The 17,877-nt window shown below is 38.3% G+C and overlaps 2 protein-coding genes across 5 annotated transcripts in view; one reads left to right on the top strand and one right to left on the bottom strand.

Moving 5' to 3' along the window:
* The window catches only part of ASH1L (ASH1 like histone lysine methyltransferase), a 230,349-nt gene that overhangs the window by 17,307 nt on the left and 195,165 nt on the right, over positions 1–17,877 (top strand). For 2 of the 4 annotated variants that reach the window (XM_036015489.1, XM_028503256.2), the window contains exon 2: positions 12,728–13,246. In XM_036015489.1, the coding sequence (XP_035871382.1) occupies positions 12,827–13,246 (420 nt within the window). In that variant the 5' untranslated portion in view covers positions 12,728–12,826. Of the gene's footprint in view, positions 1–947; positions 1,130–12,727; positions 13,247–17,877 lie in introns of those variants that run through there. The other 2 variants (XM_036015488.1, XM_036015487.1) reach the window with 2 other exon arrangements.
* On the bottom strand, positions 3,020–4,580 carry LOC114489222 (max-like protein X). Its single transcript, XM_036015499.1, has one exon. It carries the CDS (start codon positions 4,502–4,504, stop codon positions 3,683–3,685), a length of 822 nt encoding a protein of 273 aa, XP_035871392.1. The 5' UTR covers positions 4,505–4,580; the 3' UTR covers positions 3,020–3,682.

Here is a 17,877-nt window from a genome sequence, read left to right as displayed (position 1 = left end):
TTCTTAGTGGAAAGTATGGATATTAAAGCATGTAACTTATATGATAAGTGTTAAGAGAGTTACAGTATGTTGCTTGAGCATTTAACAGGGACATCTCTTCTGGTCCAGGGGTTAGGATATGTCTCAGCATTGAAGTGACCTTTAATCTGAGAAGGAAGGGATAAGCAGAAGTCATCTGGGGAGGGGGCAGAAGAGAGTTTTAGAAAGAGAAAAGTGACCATATATGTTCTCTTAATGGAGGGAAGACAGATGTTTGATAAACTGAAAAGTACTTAGAAACACATATATCATGCATATATCGCTTTCTGCTTTTTCTAGTTGTTTTTTTGCCCCTGCTTTGCTCATAGCAGAGTGGGAAATGGTGAGACTAGAAGATAGGGGCACATAGGTGTGTGAAGTACTGTTTTAAGTATTTTTCATATGTTAGTTCATTGAACCCTAACAACATTTTTCATTCCTAAGTGATTTAACTGAGGCATGGTGTGTCTTGCCCAAAATTAATACAGCAGAACTGGTATCTGAAACTATACATTCTGCATTCAGAGTTTATGTGTTTGAGTACTGCACCATATTGTAATGCAGATCTAAGTTATAAGTTATAATATATCAGAAAATAATATGAAAGAATTCAAAAGTTTTGAGCAGTTAAATGACATAATTAGATTGTTAAATCATTTTTCTGTCTGCATCTTAGAAAAGGAACTGGAGGAGAGGAAGGGATATACAAAGTTGTTAGAAGGCAAGAATTGTTTTCTCAGACAAATCTGTGTCAGTGGAATTAAAGATAAATGGATGTAATAAAAAATTAGTTATATGGTATTCACAAATTTTGGTGTTAGATTGAAGTTTGAGAATAAGGCAGTGAGAGGAGACAAGGAGGACTGCCATATTTCTGACTTGAGAAACTGGTAGTACCATGATTACTTAGCTAATAGGATATATCCTAAGAAATATGGTGACCATCTGTAAAAATGTTAAAGAGCCTGAAACCTAAGTCATATCAAAATGTATAATGTGCTATAAATTTTTAAAAGTCTTATACAGTTAACTTATATGTTTTTTTAATGTTGAGAAATAGAACAGTGATTATAGTCTCTGTATAATGAAGACTACAAAAAACTTACTACAGGTGAGACAAACTATATTTTAACTTAATTTTAAACTGAAAATCTGCCAACATTGTTCATTTTTAGTAGTAATTTTAGTTAAGTGTACTTACTCAAAAAAAAGTTATTCTTATACATTAAAGAAAGTTAATAAGGTAAATTACCTTTCTTACCAAGTTAAAAATAAACTTCTAAAACTTCATGCACTTTATATTCATATATTGTCATACTGTCTTCCTTTGTATAGGTCATATACTTGTCTTTGCAGCTGTCTGCTTGACTTTTCCACTTAAATGTTTCACAGGCATCTAAGTTTTATTTTTTTAATTGATTTATTATTTTATTTACTTTTTAAATATTTATTTTATTTTTAGAGAGTGGGGAGGGGGAGAGAAACACCAGTGTGTGGTTGCCTCTCATGTGCCTGCTACTGGGGACCTGGTCTGTAATCCAGGCATTTGCCTTGACTGGGAATTGAACAGGCTACCCTTTGGTTCACATGCCAGCACTCAATCCAATGAGCCACACCAGCCAGGGCTGGATTACTACTTCTTAATACAGCCCAACAAGGCCCTTTGCAGGCTATTTTTGTTTATCCATTTTCATTTTGTGCTATTCCCTCTTTGGTTTATCTGTTGTTAATCTTTACACTCTCAGGGACTTTACACATACTATTCCCTATTTTTGGATAATTTTTGCCTCCATATTTTGCTTTGTTATTTCCTACTCAGACTGGGACTTGCTTGAAGTTAACTATTTTTCTAAGAGATGTTCCCATTCCTCCAGTTTCCCTTGATATACTACTTTATGTAGTAGTGTCTTCATTATTACAGTTACTATTTATATGATTACTAATTTGTCTGCCTTCCCATCTAAAATTTAAAGTTAATGAGACAATCCTATTCTATTACCAATGGCTGTATCTACAGTGAGTGTCAAAATTCTCTAAACATATTTTGAAGCTCTTGTAATATTTATTGAATGAGTGAAGGGGTTAGGTTAAGAATGATGTATTCATAAAGGAAATGATGGAATGGTTAGGGAGGTGGTTGGAAAGTTAGTAGAATGTATCAATCATAGAAGCCAAGTGAGTTTCAAATAGCAAATATGCCAAATGTAGCAGGGAGGAATAATATCAGAACTAAAATTGATCTTTGGGAGGCAGAATAACAGTATTTAAGAAGAGCCAGACAGACCTGGCCTTTACCTTTTATTAGCTATTAACCTGTTTTCCATCTCTAGAAAGGGAATAATAATAATAATAACTACCTTGTTGTGATTGTGAGTTTATTTTTTTAAAAGATTTTATTTATTTTTCAGAGAGGGGAAGGGACAGAGAAAGAGAGGGAGAGAAACATCCACTGATTGCCTCTTGCATTCCCCCAGCTGGGGACCTGGCCTGCAACCCAGGTTCTTGCTCTGACTGGGAATCTAACCAGTGACCCTTTGGTTTAGGACACTCAATCCACTAAGCCACCAACCAGGGCTGATTATGAGGTTTGTTTGTTTGTTTATTTATTTATTTACTTATTATAATTTAAAAAAATTTTAAAAGAAAGCATTTGGCAATATTTATTCTAATATAATTTGATATAAAAATATTTAATTTCCTCTGGATAATCAAACATCTCAGATGTCAAACCTGAGGAAGGCAAAAGGGAGCTTCGGGGACAAGCGTAGAGAGAGGCTATTATAGACAGTGGTCAGGGAGTACAGGGCTGCACCTTGCAGTCCCTTGAGTTCTATATACCCCAGCAGGCCTCTACCCACCCCCAAGCCCTGGGAGAAATGCAGGCAGCCCTGAGAGGTGGTAGAGACTGAGATGTACCTGACAAAAGCTGGGAGTGGTTTTGAGGCCCAGCTAATTTTCTAAAATTGTTACTCTAGTAAAATTGTGTTGTTGGTATTTAGAAAAATTAAAACTTTAACATGTGGTGCTGCATCACATTGGACTTTCCTGTGCATTGCCGCTGCCTATGGGGGCAGAGGGCAGGAGTAGGTGGGGAGGTTGCTTCTGTGCTGGCCAGAGCAGAGAAGGAAGGTGAGAGAGTAGAAGGCAAGAGCAGGAACCTTGCAGCCCTGCCCTGAACTGACCAGAAAGCCATAGCTTTACCTTGGGCTAACCAGGCAGCTCTAGTTTAGGCATGAATGTGGCCTTTCACCCTTTGCAGCTGTGGAAGTAGTTCTTCTTAATCCTTTCCTCCTGTCCCATCTACTGCCAAAATGGCCAAACTTGGGCAACAGTAGTTTCTAAATATGAGTAGATCATGTGCCAAAATTTGAAACTTGAGCTTAGGAGAAGGGGGTTTCCCAGAGCAGACCCCAGTTCTGGGGACTTCTATGGGGAAGGGTGGGGGAAGATTGGGCAGGTTCAAGCTCTGTGATTAGTATAATAAACTAATCAGAAGCTTTCACAAAACAAACACCCCAGCCCCACTGAGAACGAGGATTGCTAAGGAACCAAACACCAAGGGGAAACCAGCTGACTGGTCTAAGGTGTCTCAGTCCAACCTCATAAGCCTACTAGCTCTGTAGCCAAGTAGGAGACTGAGGCCTTTTTTTGGCTACTCTGCAGGTTAGTAAAGCTGGTTCTTCAGTTGGTGCAGGACACCAATCATGATCTCCCATGGTGTCTGAGGCTTACGGTGGTCCTCAGCCCAGCTGAAGATACAGGCTGATAGCTCCTGAAAGCTGGCCATGGAGATGGAGGTGTTGAAAGATTGGAACAGGAAGTCTGTGATGCCTTGAAACACGTTGGACTTGACCTGGTCAAAGACCTGGTCCTCCTCCTCGTCCTCCCCCTCATGGGGGTTATCTTGGCGTGCCTTCACAGTCTGCTCATAGTTCACTTTCATAATCTTTAGGGCCATGATGTCCTTATGTAGAGTGGACACTTTCTCCTGCTTTTTCTTCTCCTTATGTAAAAACTGGATGTAGTCAATAGTCTTCTGCATAATGATGGCTTTGCTGAGCTTTTGGGAGCCAATAGAAAAGTCCTGCTGCTGGCAGGCGGGGACAGTGATCTGAAGGTCATCATAGCCTCTCTTGGTGCCATCCCTCCTCTTCTGTTCAGCCTGAGTGTGTGCTTGATGCTGCCAGTCCTTGTAAGTCTCCTTGTAGGACTCCTGGTGGTAATCACTGTTCTTGTCATCTTTGTTGGGGACGGAAGAGGAGGCACTGGTGGAACTGAGGCTATTAGCTCTGGATACTACACTCCCCTTGTAGGTGCTTTCTACAAAAAGCCCAGGGTCCAGGCTGTTTTTGCTGTAGGGGTATTCCACGTTGGAATGCTGGGCGGGGGGGCGGGGGGGGGGGGCGGGTGAGCTATCTTCTCTGCAGCCCCTGGGCCCAGAGAGCAGAGGTAGGGGTACTTTGGGGACTAGAGAGACTTCCCTCATCTTCCGGGGTCCCTATGTGCACCAATTTAAGGGTTTTTTTTTTAAAGATTTTATTTATGTATTTTGAGGGGGGGGAGAAAGACAGGGAGAGAAACATTAGTGTGTGGTTGCCTCTTGTGTGCCCCCACCTGGGGACCTGGCCCACCACCCAGGCATGTACCTTGACTGGGAATTGAACTGGTGACCCTTTGGTTTGCAGGTTGGCACTCAATTCACCTAGCTACACCAGCCAGGGCTGATTGTGAAGTTTAAGTAAAATAATCTATATAAAACATTTAACATAGAACTTTGCTGAAGTTCACTAAGTTTTAGGTATTTTTATTATTTTTACTAATACTGAACCCACTATAAGGACTCATTTGTAGTACTTTAAAATGTGTAGTTGATTTTGTATTGTGACAGTGTCTTATCAAAGCGTATCTATTCCTTTCCCAGTCCTTGTGATAGACAGGATATCCACACAAAATGGTCTCCAAACGTAGCTGAATTGTTTTAGAGTGTGTTTTAGAGTGTGTTTTAGTATCTCACAGACTGTAGAGCACTGTATTAACAGTGAATTTGTTCATTTTTATCAGATTCATTGTCACTTGGATAGATGTGAGATTAGTGTAGGAAGTGTGGGACAGGTAGTGGTCTTCAGTTTATAGAGGAAATGGGGTATGGAGGTGTAAATAGGTTTAAGCAGTTCATGTTTAAAAGTTCCATATTCGTATTGGTTGCCAGATATTTAATGGCATATTGCAGGATACACAGCAAGTAGCACTTATCATTATACATTGTGGTTGATTTTGTAAATTTATAGGTAGTATCTAACATGTTAGATTATCATACTTTGTGTTATTATAACGTATATATCCTATTAATATAATTAGTAATTTCCTACAAGTTTGTTCACTACTAAAATGATGTAGGCTCAAGGCTTCATGCTATAATAAGGGGTATCAAACTCATTTTCACTGGGGACCACATCAGCCTCGAGGTTGCCTTCAAAGGGCCGAAATAAACTGTATAAATGTAACTACTCCTTAACTGTTAAGGAGCTGAAATTACACTCAGTCCTTTGAAGGCAACTGTGAGGCTGATGTGGCCCCCCAGTGAAAATGAGTTTGACACCCTCTATGGATTTAGTTATTTCCCTTGAATTTGGACCAAGCTGTCTTAGATTGTTGTAGTGATTTGAAAACATACTAGAACTGTCTAACTTGCAAGTGAAATGAATGTTGGATTTTGTCTCTTTGAGTGAAGAGACTCTTGCAGTCTTAGTTCTGTATTTCTCCCTTGGAACTGTATTTTAAATTGAATATATCACCGTCAGAACCAGAATAAGTTGTATAACAATATGGCATCCTTGCCCCTGGATGGAAAACCTAGATTAAGTTTTGGATAGGTACCTTTCCAAAAGCTGAAAAATATCATTCAGAAAGAACATTGCTTTGAAAGTTCAGAAACAGCATTCTGGCAGCTGCTATAGGGACTGCTTTTCAAGCAGTTTACATTTAGCAGATAAAAAGCATTCCTTGTTGTGAAGTATCTTCAGAATTTGGATTTATCTTTACTAGAAACACTTAAACTTGGTATGTGGGGTTTGCCAATCATGATTTCCTAGTCTTGCTGCCTAAATGCATTCACGAAATATGCTGTTAAGCATACTGTACTTTTTCCTACTTATCAAGTTAGGGAAACATATTTTTCTATTATTAAATACATTTTTAGGATAGTGATCAATTTTTTCAAGTAATTCCTTTTGAGCTTATTGATATTCTGCTATTTTTAAAATAATGTGTGTCACTTGGATTCAGTTTTTTCCTTTTTTAAAAAAATGAATGGAATTATGCATTCCCAACCTTTTTATAGAATGTTTTGAATGTAGATAAGTACTGGTAAAAAAATACTCTGAATTCTTTGCAAGAAATACTGAAATTCTGTTGTGTTGGTTAAAAGGTCCCTTACATTTTTTTTTTCTGTAAAATGGCTCTAGTAGTGCTTATCTTTAACTAAATTCAAAACATTTTTGTTTGTATTGTGACAGCTGTCATATCAGCATGCATTTAAAAAGGACTTAACAAAACTGGTGAATTTTTGTGTAGGCATGGAAGAAAGTATGCAACATTTCAGCATACTATGCTTTATTGTTTTAAGAAAGGTAAAAATGCAACTGAAATGCAAAAAAAAAGATTTGTGCAGTGTATGGAGAAGGTGCCGTGACCGATTGAACATGTCAGAAGTGGTTTGCAAAGTTCCTTGGGGCAATTGACGTTTTGGCCAAATAATTCTTTGCTGTGGGCTGTCTTATGCACTGGAAGATGTTTAATTTAGCAGCACCCCTGGCCTCTACCCACGAGAAGCCAATAGTGGGAAATAGCTTACATACTCAAAATATCCAAATCAATAAAGTGTGTGGTGAAAATGAAAAATGCACATTTTATTTTATAGAAGAAACTAAGCAGACTTTTTGGCCAACCCGAAGCTTTACATTTATAAATATAAAGACTTCTGGAATCCTTTCATTATAAAAAACAAAAATTGAAGGGAATTTAAAAATTGTGTACTTATGAGTAGTGCATATAAAAGCAGTTTTGTGTAAATTATTTGTTTTTAATAACTAATTCAAAAGATATGTCAGGTAAATCACTTCATTAGTTACATGAAACCCAGGATGGACTTTAGAAATTAAGAAACCAGGAAGAAGAGAGGGAGAAAAACTGGAGAAGGACAATTGAAGCCAGTGTAAGATATTACCTATATAACACATGGAATTAATTCAAATATTTACTGACCATTTCCTTTGTGCCAGGAACTCTTCCAAGTACATTGAGTTAAACTGACATAAATCCATTTCCTGGTGGACTTCATATTCCAATGGAAAGCTATAGACAACAAATAAATATATTGTACACTAGATGATGAGAAGAGCAATGGAGAAAAATGAAACAGGATAGAGTATGAGAAGAGGGTGGTGGGATGGGTGGTTTTCTATTTTATAAAGAATTGTCAGGAAAATGTCTTTTCTATAAGATTGCATTTAGGCAAAAATATGAAAGAAGTAAAAGTGCAAACCATGTGCCCTGGTGGAGTGGCTCAGTTGGTTGAAGCCTTGTCTGTCCTGTACACTAAAAGGTCATGGGTTCAATTCCTGGTCAGGTCACTTACCCAGGTTGTGGGTTCGATCCCCGGTCAGGGTGCACCAGGGAAGCAACCAGTTGATGTTTGTCTTTCACACCCATGTTTCTCCCCCTTCCTCTCTCTCTCAAATCAATAAACATATCCTTGAGTGAGCATAAAAAAACAAAAAAAGCAAACTCAATTAATTATCTGGGGAAAGGTCTAGTTAGGCAAAAGAGTAAGTGCAAAGGCCCTGCATGGTAGGAGTATATTTCTTGTGTTTGAGAAACATGAGATCTGTATCCCTTTGTCTTAGAGCTAAGTGGGGAGACTGGGAGGAGATAGAAGAGAGGTAGAAGGTATTGCAAGGCAGGGCTTTTGCTTCTAATACTTTTGAGTGAAACGGGAAGTCATTTAACAAGTTTTGAGCAGAGGAGTGACATAATCTGAAACAGGCTTTAAAAGAATCACCCAGCTGCTGAGTTTTGAGAAGACTAAAGAATTACAAGGGCTAAAGCAAGGAACCAGTTAGGAGGCTAGTACAGTAGGTCTGATATCGTGTCTTGGATCTGATTGATAGCTGTCAAATAATGTCATAATCTCATTGATATAATATATTCTGCATATATTTGAAAGTAAAGAACACTTTACTGACTGAATGGACATGTGGAACTTTAGACAAAGAAATCAAGGGCTATTAGAATTTTTTGACCTAAATAATTATAGTTATAGTTGCATTTATTGATATCATGAAGGTTGGTGGGGGCAGGTGAAGATGAATTGATTTTGGACATACTAAATTTTGAAGTCCTAATTATTGGATATCCAGTTAGTGTCAGGTAGGCATTTAGATATATGAGTCTAGAGTCTCAGGAAGAGGTCACAGCTGGTCAACCTTGAGGTAGAAATGTGTGAATCATCAACATTAGATGGCATTTAAAGCCAAAAGACTAGATGTGGTCACGTTGGAAGTGAAGGTAGACAGAAAAGGGAAGGGCATGTCCTGGGACACTCCATTGTTTAGAGTTCAGGGAGAAAAGGAGGAACTATTGGTAAAGGAGACTGGGGTTGACTAACCAGTAAGAGGGAAGAATCCAGAGAAGCATCCTGGAAGTCAAGTTAAGCGAAGGGGCTGTTCAGCTGTGTCAGATTCTGTTGATAAGTAAGATGAGAGGACCAAGAATAGAGCAATGTAAAGTACATTGGTGAACTTGACCAGCAGTTTTTGTGCAGCAGTCATGGTGAAGGTGTAATTGATGTATTCAAGAGAAAAAGAAAAGACAAGGATTTGGAGATGGGGGGTATAGACAAGCTTCCAAAAAGTTTTGTAGTAAAGATGAACAGAAATGGGAAGCTGGTAGAGGAAACCAAGAGGAATTTTCTAAGATGAGAAACATTGTAGTGTTATAACAGAAACGTGCCATGCCCCCCCCCCCCCCCAATGGGTTTTGTTACTCTCTGGTTCTTTTTGCCTGCTACCATAAAAACTGTGGCTCTCAATGCCAGAGTTTGGTAAAAAGGAAAGGAACTACTTATTCAAAAGTTATACAGGTTCAGAATAATGGCAGAACATCGTCCGTTAAATCCCACTCCCTTTAGAAACAAAGAGAAACAGCCACAAACACATAGTCCTGCCCCTCCCTTACCCTCCCCTTGTCTTTCTGGAAAAGAAATAGAAGTCTGTAGCTTAGCCAGATGGATTCCCGTCTGTATCCTGGCTTCTTCCAGTCGTCATTGCTCGGCTAGCTAGGCTCTCCTTCTTAATCCAAAATAACGTGGCACCTCCTCATGGTGAGCTGTGCATTCCTGCATCCTTTCAAATTGCGTGCCCAGGACCCTGCATGGCTGCTACATGGTCAAGAGGCTTCTCCTTCCTCAGCCACATGGTCAAGAACCCTGCACGGCTGCTGCATCCTGCTTTTCTGTTTCTTTCTAAGCCGTGGGGTCAAGAGAGCCCCCTCTTAGCTCCTAAACCGCATGGTTAAGCACCAGCATGGCTGTGGCGGCTCTGTTTAAATCCCAGCACAGATCTTCCTTTGTAACTCCATTTCTGACTCCTCCCACACTGGTTACACCTCTCAGTAGTCCAGTTTCTTCTGCCTGTCTTGGCTGCCATTGTTAGTCCTGGCAAACATGGCCCTGTAACATAGGAGCTGCCGCCAAGCTGCTCTTACAGGTGCAGCAAGCCCCTCTGACTATATTGTATCAGGTTAGAGTCACACCCATAGCCCTGGCTAGGAGCAGGCACAGCTTTTAACATTGCTAAAATACTGGCCAAATTCTACAGATATGCAGAGTAGCTCTCACAGGCCCTGCTCTGCATCCCTTATTTCCCAAGCAATAGCTATGGCGGTTTTCTCCATTTTGGGGGACCTCCAGCTCAGCACCCCATTACAATGTTTTTGTACTGATTGCATTATCTAGAGGAATGGTGAGAAACAGATGATGTATGGGAGAAAGAGGATAGTTGCCTGAATAATGCTCTTTAGAAGGCAACAGGGATAGGATTTATTCCTCAAGTGGTGGGATTGGTTGTAGAGGCAGTTTATGTATTATTATAGGAAGGAAAGCAGACACAGGCAAGAGTGTAAATACACGGTAGGAGGTTGTGGTAGTTTTTTCCTGATTGTTTCTATTGCCATCAGATTGGAAGCAAAATCAGTGAGTGGAGATGATGTGATATAGTTGTCCAGAAGAGTGGCAGTGGTGTGAATAAAGGAGATGTGTTACAGTGCTAAGGGCCACTTGAGGTTAGTGGTCAGGAATGTAGAGAGATTAGTGAACATGATTTTTTTTTAGACCAGTTTTGATGGCACAGAGATAGAAGAAGTATAGGAGAAGATATGATTTGGAAGCTACTTTACTAGTGCAATTAAGATATTTTAGTGAGTTTACAGAAAATCACTTACTATTGAAATACAGTTAACATGCAGTAAGAAGAAATTTATATACATTTCCCATAACACAAGATGAATTTATGTTATAAAACAAGGAGAAACATTTTCTACATGCCAAATGTCATGTTAGGAACTATAGGGACCTTAAAATTTCTTCCCTTCCTCCCTCCTTTCTTCCCTTTCTCCCTTCCTTCTTCCCTCCCTCCCTCCCTTCTTCTATTTCCTGGGTGCTAAAATACTCGATATTCACTGTTCCAGGTGCTGGGGATGTAGTAAACAAACCAGAAGAGGTTCCTACCTGCATCAAGCTTACATTTTAATTATAGTCTGTTTGGGGAGGCAGCTGATAAATATGGGATGAGAATTTAAAAATTAGCCCTGGCTGGTGTGGTTTAGTGGATTGAGCACTGGCCTGTGAACCAAAAGGTTACTGGTTGGATTCCCTGTCAGGGCACATGCCTGGGTTGCAGGGCCAGGTTCCCAGCAGGGGGCGCATGAGAGTCTCCCACTCTTTTTCCCTCCCTTCCCCCTCTCTAAAAATAAATAAATAAAATCTTTTTAAAAATTAAAAAATAAAAATTACCCAAATTGTTATCCTGTATGGATAACAAGTATTCAGGGAAGAATCAAGTCAGTGCAGTTTTAAAATACAGATTTGAGAACATAGGTCCTCAATTTATTATACAAAGGGTTTTTCGATGCTTTTAGAAAGATACTGTATATTAGGTTACTTCCACTGTGGTGTTAGTGTCACTCCTTAAACATGTTAATAATTTACCATTGAAAATGTATGACTATTTGCAGAAATTGTGGTAATTAAGACCAAAGTGGATCCATATCAGATTATAACAGGTTTTGTCACTAATGAATCATGAAAATACTTTCAGCTTTCAGACTTTTGAATTTCAGGATTATGAACCCATCATGGAGAAGACAGAACTTTGTACACTTCAAGTTCTATAACTTTAAATAGATAAAACACATGGCACAGAAGCAGACATGGACATGATTTTACGGACAGTAAAGAAAACTGAATATACTAAATCATAGGGCTTGTGTGTTGGTGAGGAAGGATAAATGAGTTTGAATAATAAGAGCCAGATTAGGAAAAGCCTTCAGTGACATTGTGGAACATTAATATATAAAGTAGTAGAAAGCGAAAATTGTTAGAGTGACCTGATTGAAGGATCACTCTTTCAACTGCTTGTGTGAATGGATGAAGTGGGAATAAACTATAAGTTTTAGTCGTCTGGCCAATATTTGTTGAGTAACTACTTAAAAAGCTACTGTTACTTACTGTTAATAGCTACTGCTGCTGCTATAATAAATTGTTCGTACCTTTTATTGAGCCATGCTATGTGCCAGGCATTTGGGCTATACATTTTATTTACATTCCTTGTAAGAGTTACAAAACAATTTTATGGTCTTTGTCCTTGAGAATCTTATAATCTTGTTGGAAAGAAAAGTCTTAAAGCACATAGTTTAAACTATAAAATACTCGACTCATAAATGGAACTTTCTAAGGAATACGGTGTTCTTTTTCCAGATACTAGTCCTGGATCTTGTTTCAGATACATGCTTGAAAAAGTGTTAGCCTATCAATCAATACTCAAGAATAGTGAAATGTTCCCTGGCGGATGTGGCTCAGTGGACTGAGCACTGGCTTGTGAATTGAAGGGTTGCTGGATTGATTCCCAGCCAGGGCACATGCCTGGGTTGTGGGCTGGGTCTCCATTTGGGGGCATGCAAAAGGCAACCAGTCTGTGTACCAGTATCTCTCACACATTGATGTTTCTCTCCATGTCTTTCTCCTTCCTTTCCCCTCTCTTTAAAAATAAATAAATATAATCTTAAAAAAATAGTGAAATCTTTTGTTTCAGTATAATACTTATTACTGAGGGGTGCTAAATATATGAAAGTATTTTTATCTGAGGCTTGTGTTTATAAAAGATTTTTGGGTGAGTTATAACAGTGGTTCTTAAACATTGATTTTTACCATACAATTATAGCTTGTTTATAATATCTGTAGAATGATAAACTTACTCAGAAATTTTAAATCTATCATAACTAAATGAATTTAAATTCTATTTGAACTGCATTTTGGTTTGTTTTAAGCGTAATTTTGGATTCTTCCTGACCTTTTTGTCCCCCCCTTGCTGTACCCATTTCTCATGTTAATCATTAGTTCTAATCTGATAAATTTTTGTTATGGTCTATCCTGCAGAGAAAGATGCTGGTTGCAAGTTTCGGAGATTCCTGTTTTCTATGGAACACAGTTTTGTAAAATATTCATAGAATTCCTTGGCAATAACATACACTTGTGATGGACCCTAGAAATACTGCTATGTTAGGATTGGGTTCTGATTCCGAAGGATTTTCAAGAAAGAGCCCCTCTGCCATCAGTATTGGCACACTGGTCAGCAAGAGAGAAGAAGAGCTAGAAAACAACACCAAGGAGGAAGAGGGCCTTCGCAAGTGGAATCGGGAAAGAAACATTGAAGCAGGGAAAGATGATGGTTTGACTGATGCACAACAGCAGTTTTTGGTGAAAGAAACAAACTTTTCAGAGGGAAATTTAAAATTGAAAATTGGCCTTCAGGCTAAGAGAACTAAAAAACCTCCAAAGAACTTGGAGAACTATGTATGTCGACCTGCCATAAAAACAACTATCAAGCACCCAAGAAAAGCACTTAAAAGTGCAAAGATGACAGATGAAAAGCATGAACACTGTCCTTCAAAACGAGTAAGTAGAATTCTCAACAATATATGGTAACAATATTTGGATTTCTTGATTAATTTTTATCTAACATATATATATATATATATATATTCCATGAAATTTGACTTTAATCTTTATATGTTATTTCAAAATAGCCTATTTTGTAAGCCTGAAATAGGCTTTGAGGCCTGTCAGAGATGTGAGTGATAGTATTACCATGTATATATTTATATTTGCAAAATTATGACAAATATTTTAAATGGAATATGCCCAGATTCTGCTTCTAGTGAAATAGCAGAAAGAATACTAGATTTCTGGTTAGGAAAACTTGATTTGAATCTTACTTTCCTATTTACCAATACCGTGGCCATAGACAAAACAATGGAGAAGAAACTGAGGTTCAAAGATCTCAAAATGATTATAAAACCACCTACTTTTTAGGATGTTTGGGAGAATCCAGTTCACTAATATATGTTGAAAGCTTTTTTTCTCTCTTTATTGAATTTATTGGGGTGACACTGGTTAATAACAAGGATTCATGTGCACAGTTTTACAACCTACCATCTGTACAGTGTATTGTGTGTTCACCCCAAGTCAAGTCTCTGTCAATCACCGAGCATTTTTGCTAAGTTAATACTTTTATACAAGTATTAATTCCTTTTGTTCCTCATAAGGCAAGTTAATATCTTAAAAATTGTGTCTTCTTGCCTGCCAGCTAACCAAATATAATAACTAAAGTTTTCTTAATTCCTTTTACTCTGTCTAGTAAAGATGTTAAGTGATTTTAGATTACATGTTGGCCACAAGTTACTCTACACAAAAGCTGATTTCAGGTTGTAGACACCATATGTGCCTATGTGAAGGTTTAAATTGTATGTATACATAAGTACACCAATGGATTTAGGCAGGGAGAATTGGCTGAATATTTTGGCTGAAATTTTGGCTTATTCCTGACTGTATGAAATAACTTGATTTTTACTGTTAATTTCCTTGACTTCAGATTTGCTTTCTGCATGTTTCCAGAAACCATAATGATGCAGGCTTTTTGTTCCTCAAATTGCTGTGGTATCCACAGATTTTTCAATGGTGGTTATTGAGTTATAAGTTAGGAAAAATGGGCATTGTACCAATTCATGAAAAAAATTATGTAACTGTATGAATCTTAACTAAATTGGTTAATCTGCCCCGAGCTTTATTTTCCTCTTCTCTGAAATAAAGATATCTGTTTTGGTGACCTCAAGAATTTTCAGTTTGATTGAAAAAAGATTTTTATTTAGATCTCTTTACTTGAAACAATGCTGTATTTATTTTGCACAGCTATTTTGTAAAGGGCTCTATGATGATTGTCTTTAGTAATCTTTCTTAGTGTTTTAAAAAAATACTCATTACTAATGATGAGGTTTTGTACTAAAATGATTTTACTCACAATATGTACTTCCTCTCATATATAAGTGGTTTATATCCCATGTATCTTGTTTATAGTAGAATACAGTCTGGTTTCTGAGGGAAGGTATCTGCATACTTACAAAACTGCTGGTGATGGATAGGTATTTCTTTGTTCAACAGTTACTTTAGCATAGGATATTGAAATATATTACTACCCTTTGAATTAGTTCTTCAGAAATAATAGAAAGAGCATGGGTTATAAAATCAAAACCAAATTCAGATACGAGCTTTTCTTATTTATAATATGGAGCTATTAATGCCTATTTTAAATGGTTATATTAAGTATTAAATTTGTATGTAGTATCTGGCATACTACATAGAAAGGAAAGGTTCTTGTGAATCTTCGCTTTTCCTCCTTGTAGCTTAAGGTAGGCCTTCATAACCTGGGATCTCAGAAAGGGTTTGGGTGTGTTCGGTTGCATGTGGAGGGTGATACTGTGTGCAGAATTTTGTGTGTGTTTGGATGTATTTTTATATAGCCCTCACCAGCTCCTCAGAAGGATTCATGACTCCAAAAAGATTAAGTATCAGTGTCTAACAAGGAAAAGATGGACTATTGTGAAGCATGTTGGTAGTCTGAGAAAGCTTGGGGGTTTTCTTTTATTTATTTTAAAGCAAGGGTTTCCCAAACACAACCAAACATCCCCTCCTGATCTTAAAAAATAGTTAAGGTTTTGTCAGTGCTGCTTTTAAAGCAAACTTTATAGTCAATACAGAAATACAGAACTGACTGGCATGGCTAAATGGGTTGAGCATTGTCCTACAAAGTAAAAGGTCACCAGTTTGATTCCCTGTCAGGGTACATGCCTGGATTGCAGACCAGTCCCCAGTTGGGGCACATGCAAGAAGCAACTGATTTATGTTTCTCACACACGTTGATGTTTCCCTCTTTCTCCCTCCTGCCCCCCCTCTCTAAAAATACCATATTTTTCAGACTATAAGACTCCCCCCCCCATTTGGGAGGAATAATGGTTAATACTGCTGTTGAGTTCTGTTTATATTTACATTGGTGAAATATTATGTCATTTATGCCATTAAATATTTTACCACATTTTTTGTTTCAAAATTTTTTTTCCTGTTTTCCTCCTCTAAAACCTAGGTGCATCTATGGTCTGAAAAATATGGTAAATCTTTAAGCAATTAAAACATAGTATATATTTTATCTCATAATATAATTGTTTAAGTAAATCTTATTGATTATGCTTTTACAATTGTTCCACTTTTTCCCTTCCCCCCACCTGGTATTCCCCCTTCCCTCCACCAGTCCCCACCCCCCTTAGTTCATGTCCATGGGTTGTGCATATATGCTCTTTGGCTTCTCCATTTCCTATGTTATTCTTAACATCCCCCTGTCTATTTTGTACCTACTAATTATGCTGCTTATTCCCTGTACGTTTTCCCCTATTCTCTCCCCTTCTCCTCCCTGCTGATAACCATCTATGTGATCTCCATGTCTATGATTCTGTTCCTGTTCTAGTTGTTTGCTTAGTTTGTGTTTTGTTTCTTAGATTCAGTTGTTGATAGCTGTAAGTGTGTTGTCATGTTAATGTTCATAGTTTTGATCTTTTTTTTCGTAAATAAGTCCCTTTAATATTTCATCTAATAATGGCTTGGTGATGATGAATTCCTTTAGCTTTACCTTGTCTGAGAAGCACTTTATCTGCTCTTCCTTTCTAAATGATAGCTTTTTGCTGGATAGAGTAATCTCGGATATGTAGGTCCTTGCTTTTCATCACTTTGAATACTTCTTGCCTGAAAAGTTTTAAGAAATCAGCTGATAATCTTACGGCAACTCCTTTGTAGGTAACTCTTTGTTTTTCTCTTGCTGCTTTTAAGATTTTCTTTTTATGTTTAACCTTTGAGATTTTAATTATGATGTGTCTTGATGTGTTCCTCTTTGTGCCCACCTTGTTTGGGACTCTCTGCCTCCTAGATTTGTATGCCTATTTCCTTCACCTGATTAGGGAAGTTTTCTTTCATTACTTTTTCAAATAAGTTTTCAATTTCTTTGTTTTTTTTTTAAGATTTTATTTATTTTTAGGGAGGGAAGGGAGGGGGGAGAGGGAAAGGGGGAGAGAGAGAGAGCGAGAGAGAGAGAGAAACAGAGAAACAGAGAAACATCAATGTGCGGTTGCTGGGGGTTATGGCCTGCAACCCAGGAATGTACCCTAGCTGGGAATCGAACCTGGGACACTTTAGTTCCCAGCCTGCGCTCAATCCACTGAGCTATGCCAGCCAAGGCTAGTTTTCAATTTCTTGCTCTTCCCTTCTGCTTCTAGCATCTCTTTGTGATTCGGATATTGGCACTTCTGAAGATTTCCCAGAGTCGTCTTCCACTCTCCTCATTTTTTTGAATTCTTGTTTCCTCATTCTGTTCTGGTTAAATGTTTATTTCTTCTTCGGTGGGGGGCCCCTTTTCTGGACCCCCAGACAAACAAACAAAATTTTTGTTTTTGTTGTTTTTCTTTTATTTTTGTTTAAGTTCATTTGTTGAGAGTTGTGAGTTTGTTGTCATTTTACCTCTGGCCCCTTTTCTGTGTGGTGGAAAATTGTCCCTCAGCTCCTGCCTTTTTGCAAAAAACTTGAGCTCTTCCCCGTATGATAGTGGTGCCTTTTCAAGCTGCTACCCCAGGGCTAGAGCTCAGGGAGTGTGTCTGAGTGAGTTTGTGTGTAGGTTCTTTAAGGGGAACTGCTTGCCACTCTAGAAATTTCTTCCATTGATTCAGTCTCCATTGGTTTCTGTAGCCAGAAGTTATAGAGACTTACTTTCCTGTCACTGGAACCCTGCACTGAGAGCCTAGAGTGAGGCTGGGACTCCTCGCTCCCTAAATATCCCTCCTAAAGTTTTGTCCACCACACGTGGATATGGGACCAAACTGTTCTGTGTGTCCCTGCCTTTCCTTCCCGTCTGAATGGATGTGGTTTCTTAAATTCATAGTTGTCAGTCTTCCTTCACCTCAATTTCTGATGTTTCTGAGTAATGGTGGTTCTATATTTTATTGATTATGCTATTACAGTTTTCCCAATTTCCCCCCCTTTATCCCACCTCCTCTCTGCCCCCCAACCCTCCAGCATTCTCCCCCCACCCCTTAGTTCATGTCCATGGGTTGTACATATAAGTTCCTTGTGTCCTCTGTTTCCTATACCATTTTTATCTTTCCCCATCTATTTTATGCCTACTAATTATGCTTCTTCTTCCCTGTACCTTT

Source organism: Phyllostomus discolor, chromosome 14 (genome assembly GCF_004126475.2).
Source record: "Phyllostomus discolor isolate MPI-MPIP mPhyDis1 chromosome 14, mPhyDis1.pri.v3, whole genome shotgun sequence".
NCBI classification, from domain to species: Eukaryota; Metazoa; Chordata; class Mammalia; order Chiroptera; family Phyllostomidae; genus Phyllostomus; species Phyllostomus discolor.
The sequence above is the reverse complement of the archived record's forward strand: the minus strand, read 5'-3'. Positions and strand labels throughout refer to the sequence as shown.